The 13,524-nt window shown below is 40.6% G+C and overlaps 1 protein-coding gene across 5 annotated transcripts in view; it reads left to right on the top strand.

The window, feature by feature from the left end:
- Positions 1–13,524, top strand: part of EXOC2 (exocyst complex component 2) — a 156,274-nt gene that overhangs the window by 32,385 nt on the left and 110,365 nt on the right. For all 5 annotated transcript variants that reach the window (XM_067751838.1, XM_067751836.1, XM_067751837.1 and 2 more), the window contains exons 3-4: positions 2,818–2,994; positions 4,982–5,108. In XM_067751838.1, the coding sequence (XP_067607939.1) occupies positions 2,818–2,994; positions 4,982–5,108 (304 nt within the window). The remainder of the gene's footprint in view (positions 1–2,817; positions 2,995–4,981; positions 5,109–13,524) is intronic.

Raw genomic sequence — 13,524 nt, 5'->3', positions numbered from 1 at the left:
TGAGTATTCTGATTTCCCACATGTTAATTTATTTGGATTCAGACATTCATTTGACTCATTTCTTAATTCATGAAGGACCCCTTGGTAAATACTAGAGATTATGAGTTAGAGCTTGTTTTCCTTGCATTATAGCTGCTGGTTGACACATTGTTTTTTGGCCATCCGGAAATCCCTTGGAAAAGAGAAGGTTGATTAGAGCTGGGCACCATGTTTAATTACTGAGTCTTGCCCTCCCCAGCTCGTTCTTTTCACTAGTGTTACTTAACTGTGTCTCATTTTATACTGTTTTCTCCAGCCACAGTTTTTGATTCTTCAGTAAATAAAACTTAAGTTTATTATCCTTATGAAGGTAGTCTGTCTTATCCTATGTCTTGGTTCTTGACAAAGCTCATTCCAGGTTGTTCTTTATCCAAAGTGGAAAAATCCCTAGAATTCATGGAAATAGACCATCTAGATGGAGGTTCAGTTTAACTGGCAGTCACTGAGCCCTCACACGTGACTGCTGCCCGTCTGTGTGGATGCTGATCTCTCTTTAGCTTCAGGCAGCGCGATTCCTGTTTGACTGAGTGCGCACGACTTTTATAAACCTGCTAGTTCAGCTTTCAGCCTGCCCATGTATTGCCAAGAAACCACTTTTTAAAAAAGCAAACTTAACCTACTAAATAATTTAAGCATTTTTATAACTCCGGTGACATCTACACTAGCCAAGTAAAATACTACAAAAACACTTTATTTGGAATTCTACAAGTTACTTAAAAAAAAAAAAAAGATGTTATATTTCATGAAGCAGATTTCTTGGCAAAACATGTTTAAGAAATAGATCGTATGATCTTATTTAATTTTCATGCATTTAAAATGATCTGTTTAAATCTGTGTTTTAAATTATATGGTGATTATTAACTTTTTTAGTTAAAATGCAGAACAGATATTAAATCTGAGGAACCTCGATAGCAGCTACAACGAGATGAATAAACTGTTATTCCGGGTGCTTTTTCCCAAAGTTCCATCATCATGGATATCATACATGTTTGCTCATCTGAACATGTTTTTAAGACTTTATGTCTGTATATCTGAAATCTCCCATTTCTCAGTTTTAATCGTAAGATAGCTCCCCAGCAGGGGACTTATATTAGGAACTTTAATACATTAAGTCCTGACATTGGATTGCGTTATTTCCTTTCTAAAGTTAGTATTTAAATCACAAAAATGTTTTTGATATTGTAAAATTTAAAAATATCAAGTTATGTATTGACCTGGAGTGATATTGAAATATATACCATCTATAACTAAACAGTTCATAAATTAAAACATTTCCCATTTATATAAAAAAATACATAGACTGATTTATGTGTACATAAAAATTATTAGAGCACTGTATGTATTGAAGTGTTTCACAGGCTTACCTTGGAGATGGAGAGGAGTTTCAGGGGGTGCTTTCAACCTCTTAAAAGGCTTAAATTTTTCATAATAAAAGTTGAGTATCAAGAAAACTAACAAACACTCCCATTTTGAAAAATAATTTTGAATTATGAATGCATTTAAAAATGTGTAAATGTCATTACACATTTAAAAAGCCAATGGAAAACTTAGTCCTAAAGGAACTTTGAAGTGCTGTCATTAGAAAAACTGAATTCCTTACATGAATAAATAGTAATGTCTTAGGGAAATCTCTGAAATTAATTATTTCAATAAACATCTTTAAAATGGAGTTGTTTTTATTCATTTATGGTTAGTATAACATTCTTACTAAATAGTGCTTTAAGTTGTAACAAAAGATGACTTGAATCCCTCCCTACATTTTTTCAACCGAATTTGGCATAAGTTGAGGTGTTCCTGGTATCTGATTGAAAAAACAAAACAAAAAGCTTGCATTTGCTAAACTTGACTGCCGAGCAGTATCAAAAGTTAAATGGTGAGAAAAGAAAGTGCGAGTGTCTGGGTGTTTGCTGAATACACTTCGGTCTATTTTCTCCATGAATGTTTATTACATTGGTCTCTGTTTAGCAGAAATGCACGTGGTGGGATGGTGGTCCTCTGCCTGGGGCCACGTCTTCCCTGTCTGCATTGCAGTCTACGTGGGTCTGGGCAGAGATGCCAGGCGTGGGCTGAGATTTTGGGAGCAGAGTGTAGTACAGCGACAGGACCATGAGGGAAACATTTAGGCAGCGTGGACTGCCGTTGCAGGAGTGATGTACAGACATGAAAAATGCACTAGTAATCCAGTAATGCCTGAGAACATTTACTGATTTAACAGACTTCAGGCTGTGCTTAACATAAACTACAAACTTTAGTTCATTCTGTAGTATCATGTATAATTGAACACTAGGAAAAGTATGTGTGGATTATTTTCAGGAAGATGATAAATATTTTTTTTAGGGAATGATGTACACATTTATTAATACGCTTTAGAGCTTTATAGCACGAACTTGGACTTCTAAAAATAACAATAATTTCCTTTCTAATACCTATGAAAGCAATCTAAGATTCTCATAGTTAAGTAATCTGGAGTGCCTAGACATTATTATGGTTATTATTTTCTAATTCCAATGATGTTTGAAGACACTTAAATATAATCTAAAAGAAGTATTAAATATTAGAGAAAAAATAGGCAAATTCAGTAGAGACAGTCGTTTATTTGCAAATGATATTGGGTATATTCAAGAATAGAAATAACTAACTGATGAACCAGGAAATGCTATTTCTAGTTCTGTTTTTCAGTTCAGGAAAAAGGCCTGGCGATACTGACAGAAGAATTGTCTTTTCATGAAATAGCTGTTCTTTGGACTTTGTTATGTGCATGCATGTTTTTACTTTCAGGTCTGACAATTTGTGGGCATAATTGCCTTCTGACAGCAGAGTGGATGTCTGCGAGTAAAATTGTATGTCGCGTGGGACAGGCCAAGAACGACAAAGGAGACATTATTGTCACAACCAAGTCAGGTGGCAAAGGAACCTCCACAGTCTCCTTCAAGCTGCTCAGACCTGAGAAAATAGGTATCATCTCCCATGACTTTACTCTAAAGAAGAAAATAAAAGTGGGTTTTGTTTTTAAAACTGACAACTGGTAAATTAGTATAAAATTTACTTACTCTCATATGTCATTAACTTAGATTCAGTTTATGTTTATTTTTTCAGGAATGGGATATTGGTTAAAATCTGCATTACTTTTGAAAAGGCAGTTAGCTGAGCTGACGGTAAACCCTAAGGATGCTAACTAATCATTAGAACTGCTGTTCTGTCCTGTATAAAAGCTGTTCATGTAACACGTCCGAAATGCCGATTCTAGTTTCTTGATCTTGAATACAATAATTGCATTTCCTGCTGTGATACAGATAAGATTTGAGGTGAAATACATACCTGGTTTGGCCAAATTAGCCAGTAATGCCTAAATAATGTTCCGTGTTCCTTCACTTTCTGCGTCCTTTGAGGCCCCGACAAGATGTTGCCCACCTAGATGTGCCTCTGGCCTCCAAACTAGAAATCACACTCTTCTTGTGCCCTAGAGCCCCTCCTGTGTTCCCTTTGTGCCCTTAACCCGTGCTTCCTCACCTTGGGGTACAGAGCTTGGTCTGAGAAGCTGGGACTCTGATCACACGAGCAGCCAGCTGTGGGTGGAGTGGAGTCACAGAATCACCTACCTCAGAGGATTGAATGAGTTAGAACATTGGAGAAAGTGCTTAGCATAGGTCCTCACACAAACTAAGGGCTCCATAAATTAGTGTTTTTAATTATTCGTCTCCTAGCTCTTTATGTATATGGCATCTCCTCTGCTAAAGTAAGAATACTGTTAGATTCATCTTTGTGGTCCTGTAATGACTTGCACATGGTCAGTACTTAATAAATATTTGTGTAATGTAGGACTATCACAGGCATAATTAAACCCAGGCCTTCTCTCATATAGAAAAGCAAAGAGTTTTGCAAATTTTGTTTTCTGTCTTAGAGCATAAAGCCTTTCTTCAGCATTATATCCTTAAATTCCTTGATTCTTTTTAATAAAAATTTGAGGAACTTAAGGGAAAACCAAAAATGGAATTTACATTTATGTACGTGTGTGTATGTAAACGTATGTACATATATATACATACAATATTTTTGTTTTTGTTTACTCACTTTTATTTAATGTCTTTGAAAACCGAACTGTGAAATTAAAGCAGGAACTTGTTTCCAGTTTTCTGGAGGAACTTAAAAACATTTTGACAGAATCTAGCATCATCTTGTATCATGTTTGTACAGCAGGTGAAGAAAACTTATTTGAAAGTATTGATTTTATGCTAAAATGCTCTGCCCAGGACTTAGCACAGCACAGGCTCAGGAAAGGCCTATAGACCTGAACCTGGGAGTGTCTGGGCCTGAGCTTACCCTCTGACAGAGCTTCCTTGTGTCATCCTGGTAGACCTGTGGGTGCCCATAGAGTTAGAAGGCTCACGAGGAGCCCTCTGGTCTCCCGGCCCTGCGCTCTACTCTGCTCCCTCGCACACTGCCCATCCTCTGTTTCAGCCCAGTCCGAGCCACAGGAAAGAGGGTACTGTTTTCAGAGATTATATTTTGTTTTTCCTGAATATCCTAGTCATTTCCATCACACAAGCCGTGCATTCCGTGGAAGGTGTTTGATTTCTTTATATTGATATAAGGATTGTTGGGTGTTCTGTTGATGTACCAAATTAATTGTACTGCTTATTATTTGTAAAATACATTTGTTTTAGAGAACTTTTTCTCAGAGGCTTAACTTGTCTTCTGTATTGAATAATGTACAGTGCAATCAAGAGGTGTTATTTTTGCCTTTCTATAGATTTTTAGTGGTTTTAATTAAGCTACCAGCCATTACAAAAAAAAAAAAATCTGGAGCTTTTGTGCCTTCAAATCTTTAAAAAATTACTGTAGCATGCATTCTGTATTAGGTGTTTCAACAGTAAAGCAGTATGGTAAGACTTAGTGCCTGGGGAGTGTGTATCTTATTAAGGCTGTGCTCCTCATTTGGTAGGTATTTTGGATCAGTCTGCTGTGTGGGTTGATGAGATGAATTACTATGACATGCGCACTGACAGGAATAAAGGGATTCCTCCCTTGTCCCTGCGTCCTGCTAATCCACTCGGCATCGAGATTGAAAAGTGAGTACCGCCTTGCCTCCGTTGTCTTTATTTCTAGCTGCTGAAAAGTTCTGTGCACTCAGTGAAGAGAGTCGGGCTCCAGGAACATCCAGGGAAGCACAGTTGAAGACACTCTGTTGTTGGGAGTCGGGCATCATCTCTAGGAGCTTGGTCAGCTTTGCCAGAGCGAACCTTCCAACTGGTTAGAACTGTTGGCGAAAGCTACTTACCTCTTCAGTTTTTGAGTTTACATTTTGTGAAGAGGAAAAGTATCTTGAAATTTTGAATAACTAATACTTTTAATGATATGAGAATTAACGGGTTGTCTGGAGTTGGTAAGTTTAAATATTTAGATGGTACTTGAGATTAAAACAGAATTTTCCATGTGCTTGATTTTTCAGGATATATTTGGCAGTAAGTAGAACCAAGGTAGTCTTGTCATTTTGTTTACAACCCCTACCTGTAATTCATACTTAATTCAGACTTACTTTACCAGAATTGTGGCAGGTAAATCTTACAAGATGTCTTGGACCAAATCTAGAATTCCCTGTTCTCATTCCCTAGTACAGTGTTTTTGTAGATTTTGTAATCAGTGCCTTTATCCTTGCAGCTTCCTTAGTCAGTTCACCTAACACGTTAGTTGTTTCTGACTTGTCTCTCGGCCTTAGTGACTCTGCTGGTGAAGTTACTACTGAGCGTTTCTCCACAAGCATTTCTGCAGGCGACAGATTAGTTCTGCTAATGTTTTAGCCATAGTTTATTTTAGGTTTTTCTAGGAATGGAGAAAGTTGTCCACTGATCTTTATATATTTAACCTTCAAGCCTACACTTGAAGACCATTAGTAAATCAAAAGTAAGCTTCTTTTTCACCTGCTGGGGTTTGCCCTGGCTGAGAGGGAGGGAGCACGTGTTTGTCGTGGGAAGTTGTCTTGTGTTGAAAAAGGCCTGGGGTTTGGCAGCTTTTAGTGAGCGAGGACTGTCCTGGGTCACAGCTGGGAAGCTCTTTGGCCAGCGTGGGTCATTCTGGAGCTGTTTTAAGGGTTTCAGTACCCGATAAATTAAGAGTTTAAGGATCACGAAGGTCCAGGAAAGAAAAGTAATTGCTGGGTCTTTATTTGAGCATAGTTTCCTGCATGAATGGACTTTGTGGTTGAGAGTAAACCTCTCAGTGGCCTGCTTCAGTGGCCTGGATTCGGCTTCTTTCCAAGGCCCACCACAAAGGAAGTGTGGAGCAGAAGCGTTCTTTGGATTGTTCTTTTGTAAGGAAGATACAGTTTTGCACCCTTGTACCAGGATTATAGGAATATGGTGTGACTTTTGTCTGAGCCTTAGATGGAACTATCAAAGTTAGGATTAAATTGGTTATTTACTATCATAAAATGGATTTCCTTAATTTTTAGTTTAGCATGTAACTCACCCCTCGTTTGATCTCTTTACCTTTTCATGTCCTCTTACTTTTTGATTGTCTTGATTGTTCCTGTTACTGCCGCTGCTCACACAGGGGTTCAGCTTGAACTCTCTCTTACAGCTCTTTTTCTTAATACATTTCGGGATAATCCCGAGGTAACGTTGGTAACCAGCCAGAAGCACTAAAAGTGCCTGGCTCTTTAGAAGTTGTTTTTCTTCTTCTCTGAGGCAGTCTAGTTGGGTCTGAGCCCCTCTCTCAGTTTAACTCTTGGCCCTCCCGTTACTTGCAGGGTGACTTGGAGTCTGCTCAGCTTCCTCAAGGTGCAGACGGGGCGGCCTGGGTCACGCGGCGTGTGCGTTTCAGCGGTGGGGACGCTTACTCGCAGTGGGCGCTGGTTGGATGTTCGTCGTCGTCACCGTGATCCCCTGCTCTTCTTACATGTGCGCTACTCAGTGCTGTGCCCCCAGGGAAAGAATCTTATGACTTAAGATTTCAGGGTGATGAATTGTATTCAGATCTTAAAATAGTATTATGTACATTCAAGAAGTGCTTAAATGGTGATAAAATTTACAGTAATATTTCTTTGAAGTTGTTACTTGAAAGTTTCAGAAATAATCTGCTTAGCCATGGAATAACTAAAGGATAGTTTTTGAAAAGGTAAAAGCTTGACTCGCATACAAATACAAAATGCGCACGTGTCCAAGCTTTTATTTAATTCATTAATTAATGGGAAAACCAGTGAAATGTTAAAACCAGTTCAGGGGGAATTCCAGAGGACAGACATAATGGGCAGTGAGGAATGCTGAAAGGTGCAACACCGGCCACTTCTCCTCAGTAACCAGTTGCATCTTCACCTGACACGTATTTCTGTGCCAGGCATCCCTGGTCACCATCAACCCTCCACTTCTGCTTCTGTAACAGAGCTGCAGAGCAGAGACAAGGCATGGATGGGGGAAGATCAGGGGACCCTGGGCAGACCCCTCCAGACAGTGAAAGGATGGCCAGGAATCTTTTTGCCCATTTAAAGTCTTTCGCAAGTTTTCTGGTCAAAAGGAAGAGTGGATAGACGGCTTCCTTGGTGGCGCAATGGTTAAGAATCCGCCTGCCAATGCAGGAGACACGGGTTCGAGCCCTGGTCCGGGAAGATCCCCCATGCCACAGAGCAACTAAGCCCGTGCGCCACGACTACTGAGCCTGCGTGCTAGAGCCCGTGAGCCACAACAAGAGAAGCCACCGCGATGAGAAGCACGCGCACCGCAATGAACAGTAGCCCCCACTCGCCGCAACTAGAGAAAAGCCTGTGCGCAGCAATGAAGACCGAGTGCAGCCAAAAATAAAATAAATAAATTTAAAAAACAACAACAGCGTTCACTTAAAAAAAAAAAAAAAGTGCATAGAGATACTAGGAAGCAAGAAAATGGAAGGTGAAGGTAGGAAAGGGTATAGAAACCAAGAAGAAGAGTATATAGTTTGGCCAGAAAAATGCTTTTCCAGGTTCCTTTTCACCTTTTAAAGATACTGTCAGGAAAACTGCATTTGTTTTATTGAAGTCTGACTTCAGATAGAGAAGCCTTATTTTAGAAAAAGAGAGTAGGAAAGGAAAAGCAGATGTTAAAATATTGGTGTGGGTTTTATTTCCCTGACTCTCTTAATATCTTTTAGATAAAAGCTTTGGTCCCTGTAGAGAATGGTGTTAACATTGAGGTTAGAATCCCTGAGAGCATTTCCTTTTACTATGTCTTTTATTTCTGTTTCTTAATGTCATTTGGGGTTTCTTTTATAATTAAAAGACGGGAGAGGACCTATTTTAAATTTTTAAAAAAATGTCATCAGAGAAGGAATAACAGGATTTAATTACTTGCTTGTTGAAATATACTAATTGAGAAGGTTTGAAGAATTATGACTGCTTGTTATAAAGTACCATGGTCCTGATGAATTACCAGACTAAAGTAGTGAGGTCGCCTTTGGAAGAGGAATCAGCTCCTGGTAATTACAATGCTGAGTGTTCATGGCAATTCTCAGCCCACAGTCAAATGCACAAAGTGGAGCCAGGAGGAGCCTTGCAGTGTTGTGGCCACTTCATGTGACCATGAGTAGCAAGCACGAGTAGCCGAATACAGTGTTGTTCTTTGGTGTGAGGCAGAGTTTAATAAATGTTTTATTGGTGTGCTCGGTGTGCGCGCTGCCATCTTTCAGCGCACAGGCTTAACACCTGGCGTTTATGGGCCTCCTTCGGCTGCTGAAGTTCTGCATATCCCTAGAGTTTTAACTGATGTTCTGCACACATGGTGCCTTGATACTTATAAAAATGTTACTAATTGCTCAGAAAAAAATAACTTCACTTTGAACTGAGACTAGGATTTGCTTGTAAAAAGTCTGTATTTCTGATTTACTATACTGTCACAAATACGCATTCTTTGCACTGCTTAAAATTATGATGGAGACAAACTTAACTGAAAAAGAAGGTAAAAACAGGTTCATATTAATAAGTAAAAGCCTTCACTCTGTTTTATTTCTTAAAAGTACTCTTTGCCTACTAGGAGAATATCTATAAGTAATGTTTTTGGAGACAGTACATACATGGGAGTTAGGGCCTTAAAATGGAGCTTTGCCCCTCCTGTTTTTATGGGATCTGCAACCTTTTTGTGAAATTACTACCTGGGAAGAGCTGTCTAGAGTAGTCAGTTGATGCACCACTAGTATCTTTATTTCCACAGAGGCTTCATGAACAATGCAGGTCTGACTTGCTCCTCATCAGTTTACTTTCCAGTACAAAGAAAAGGTGGCCAGTTTTCCTGCTCCATTTAGAAGACAAGGAAAGGTGACAAAATAATTCTTAGTATGAGTGTGGAAGGGAAAAAAGCCTTGGGTAAATTTTCAGAAATGTTATGAAAACAGATTTGTGGGCTGTGATGTAGTGCCTAGGTCCATAAACTGGACCAAAAAAGGAAAAAAAACACACAACGTAAAACAAGCTCATAATATTTAAGGTGCAGAGTAACACTGGTGCTGGAGTGAAAGCTATGAGAATTGAGTGTGACACACACTTGGAAGAGCCCCCTTTCCTCCTATCTTTCTACCTGCAGGTCAGGAGAGCGTGTTCCCCTTGGTGTGAGCACAGTGATGCAGCCGTACCCAGGCTCCTCTGCGCGGGTAGTTAGACTTTCTCTCAGAAGGGTTTTTGTTGTTTTGCTGGCTCGCGGGTCATCACTGCCAGTCGTTCTCGTACTTGAAAGTGAATGCTGCTGTGTTGAGAGCATTCCTGTTTTGCATCTGACCACTGGGTCAGTCAGGTCCGTGTACCTGGGGCTTCATGGCTAATCCTTTTTGGAAGGTGTAATCTGAGCTCACACTGCCATCTAATGGGGAGCTTGCGCTGTAGGGGCATGAAGCTTGTCAGCTACTGAAATTGTTGGTTCCTTAATGAAAACACTTCCCATGTTTACATGGTAGACTCTGTGTTGCTTTCGTCCTCCAGTTAGTGGGTTTAGTTTGAATCACTCAGAATATACCTTGCTGTTACTGACTTGCTAAGCCATCACTTCACTTGGAGGGTCAGAGCCTAAGATCCAGTTATTGTGGACAGAGGTTTAAGTTTTAACTCTCCAGACTTCGTGCTCCATTGACACAGTGTTTCTGCCCTTCCTCATGCTGTTACCAAGACCATTAGCAATTTTCTGCATTCTGAATCACTGTCTCCCTCAGTTTCTATCTTTCTGGATTTGTAGTTGTGGGGTTTTTTTCATGCCTGAGATTCTCTGGTTCTTTAATTGGCAATAGAAGTGTGGGGTCCTGCTCTTGACTGTTTACATGCAACCTCTCCGGGGCTGTTTCCTGACTGTGAAATGGGAATACATAACTCATGTTGTTACGAGAATCAAACAAAATGGTTCTTACGAAGAGTCTGTTAAATATAGAGAACCAAGTGGAGAGAATAAAAGTAACAGCAAGTAACATTTTTGAGCATTTATCACATGTCAGAAACTGCTAAGCCTTCCACACTGCATTACCTACTTTAATCCTCAAAATAGTCCTAAGAGGAAGATACTATGATCCCATTATCCTCATGAATAAATGGAACCTTAGAGAGGTTAAATATCTTCCTCAAGGTTATTCCAACAACGCTAGCCAACTTGTAACTACTGCCGTGGGCCGTCTCTGCTTTTGTGGGTACACTCCCACAGAGCATCATTGCTTCCCGTGTTGTCATTCGTTGTCTCTTTTTTCTGGATCTTCTGTTTCACATTCATTTTGAGGTGTTTGCAAAGAAGATCTTATTTTGGGATAGACTCTTGACTCAGGATGCCTTCAGCTGTGAGTAGCAGAAACAAAAATTCATTCTGGTTTAAGCAAAAAAGATATTTATTTTCTCATAATATACAAAGTCCAGAGATGGTGGACTCCACGATTGGCTGAGTCTGTGGCTCAGAAGTGTCACTGAGACGTAAGGAGCCTGGGTTTGCTGTTCTGCTGCTCTTTGAGTGGCACTGATCTCCTTCATAACTGTAGAGTGGCGTTAGAGGTTTCTAGTGTCGCGACGACAGTAATACACAGGAAATAACAGTGTTAAAATAAAGATCCAGTATTGCAGAAACTGTAATAATACACAGGAGATAACGAAGCTCGGTAAAGTCTGAGGGCAGAAAGACACCGTCTTTTCTTAGTTCTCCTTAGAAGTGTGGAGGCCTTTCCCAGAAATGCTCCAGCAGCTCTTTCCTCAGACATTGTGGTCAAAATCCAATCACTCGATCAATAGCAAGGGGAGCACGATAAGCACAACTGCTGAGGATTATTGGTGTTCGTACTCAGTGAGGCGTGGACACCCCACTCTCTCTGCAGGTGGTTCTGTCCGCGAAAGGGGAGGGGACGTCGGGTCTTGGGCTGACGGCGGGCCACTTGTGTGGTTTGGATCGAACTGTCTGACTCCGTGACATAGTGTTGTCATCTTTAGTGTAACTTGTCTTATTCTTGTACGGCTGATTCCTAATCACTCTTTTTCTAATTTAAATGTATAGTAAGATTGGTAAGAGTTGAATGTCTTCAGGAAGAAATCACTCTAAAATAAACTCATTCTTAGGGGTGATTATGAGGGTTTGAGAACTAGGACTTAGTGTTCTGACCAAGAGAGATCCAGTACCTTTCAAAGTCTTGACCCGTTCAGGTGTGTGAAGGAGCTGTGTGTACAAGAAGTGCAGTGGGTGGGGTGGATTAATGCTTCAGATCTCAGTGGACAGCTCTCACGTGGCCCTTCCAAATGTCGCCACTCACACTAATGCCAGCACTCAGGGTCAGCCCCTGCCCCCCGGCTGCGCTTGAAGGGACGCACAGGGGTGCAGAGCCCATGGAGTCCTGCGGAGGACGGTGTGGGGAGGGGCTCCCGGGGCAGCAGAGTCCTCTCGTAGAGCCCACACTAGACTTCAGGCCTTTATCCTGTGATGAAGCAGACCCTGTACATGTGTAAAAACAACAACATAGGGCATTACAGGTGAGGTGTTACTAAGGTTTAGGGATCAGATCAATTTTAAGTGTGGGAAGTTCTAGATGGTTGGGATTTGTTATCTTTCAATACCACCAGTTTAAGCATCCTAACAGTATAGGATATAACCTTTTGTTTTTTAACTTTTTTTTATAGCTTTATTGAGAAATAATTGACAAATTTGTAAGATGTTTAAAGTGTACGTCTTAGTGATTTGATTTACGTGTACATTGTAAAAGGAGTCCCACCATCTAGGTAACTAACACATTCATCACCTCACATATTTACTTTCTTGGTGGGAACATATAAGTTCTATTCTCTCTATGGTGTTATCACCTGTAGTCACATATTACACATTAGATCCTCAGACCATATTCATCTCGTGAGTGAAAGTTTCTACCTCTCCCTATTCCCCCATCTCCAGGCAACCGCTCTCCTACTCTATTTCTATAGTTTGACTTTTTAAAAAATATTTCACATATTTTGCACATCTGATAAGGGGCTTATATTTGCACATCTGACAAGTGGTTAATATCCAAAATATATAAAGAAGCCTACAACTCAATAGCAAAAAAAAAAAAAAAAAAAGCCAATCTGATTAAAAAATGGGCAGAGGATCCGGACGTTTTTCCGAAGAAGACACACGAATGCCAACACGCACATGAAGAGGTGCTGAGCATCACTAACCATCAGGGAAATGCAAAGCAAAGCCACAGTGAGATCCCCTCGCACCTGGCAGAATGGCTCACAACAAATAACAAGTGTTGGAAGAGGTGTGGAGGAAAGGGAACCCTCCTGCGCTATTGGTGGGAACGTAAATTGGTGCAGCCACTGTGCAGAACAGCAGGGAGGGCCTCAAAAAGTTAAATATAGAGCTACCATATGACCCAGCAGTCCCGCTTCTGGTTATTTATCCAAAGAAAATGAAAACAGGATCTCAAAGTTATCTGCACCCCGTGTTCACTTGCAGCATTAATTACAGTTGCCAAGATATGGGAACAACCTTTATTCACAATAGCCAAGATATGGAAACAACCTAAGTGTGCATCCACGGACAGGGGGTTAAAGGAGTTGTACGTGTGGGTGCCCAGGCTCGCATTGTTACTCAGGAAAACAGGAACGTTACTCAGCCGTGAGAAGGAGGACAGTCCTGTCATCTGCAACAACGTGGGTGGACCTTGATCTCAGTATGCCAGACAGGAAGACAAAGTTTTTTTCTTTTTTTAAAACTAAACCCATTGAGTAGTACTTGCTGTCAGACCTGTGGGAACTGCGTGGCCTTAGCCATCTCACTGTGGCATACAGCTTCTGTATTTTTTAGTTTCGTGTCTGCGTTTGGTGCCTCTTTGCTTTATTTGCTGTCATTGTCTCAGAGCCTTTTTTGTCCTGTCATACTTAACTCCAGCTACTCTTCTCACGTTGTGCTTTGATGATGGGTAGGAACCACCCAACGAGAGTAAAGCTGCAGGGCCCGAGCGAGGGAGAGAAGCTCAGTTTGGCTCCCAGAGGCCCTTTCTGCTGCTCTTTTGTCAGTTGTATCTTCAGTGTCTTGA

Source organism: Pseudorca crassidens, chromosome 10, assembly GCF_039906515.1.
Source record: "Pseudorca crassidens isolate mPseCra1 chromosome 10, mPseCra1.hap1, whole genome shotgun sequence".
NCBI classification, from domain to species: Eukaryota; Metazoa; Chordata; class Mammalia; order Artiodactyla; family Delphinidae; genus Pseudorca; species Pseudorca crassidens.
The sequence above is the reverse complement of the archived record's forward strand: the minus strand, read 5'-3'. Positions and strand labels throughout refer to the sequence as shown.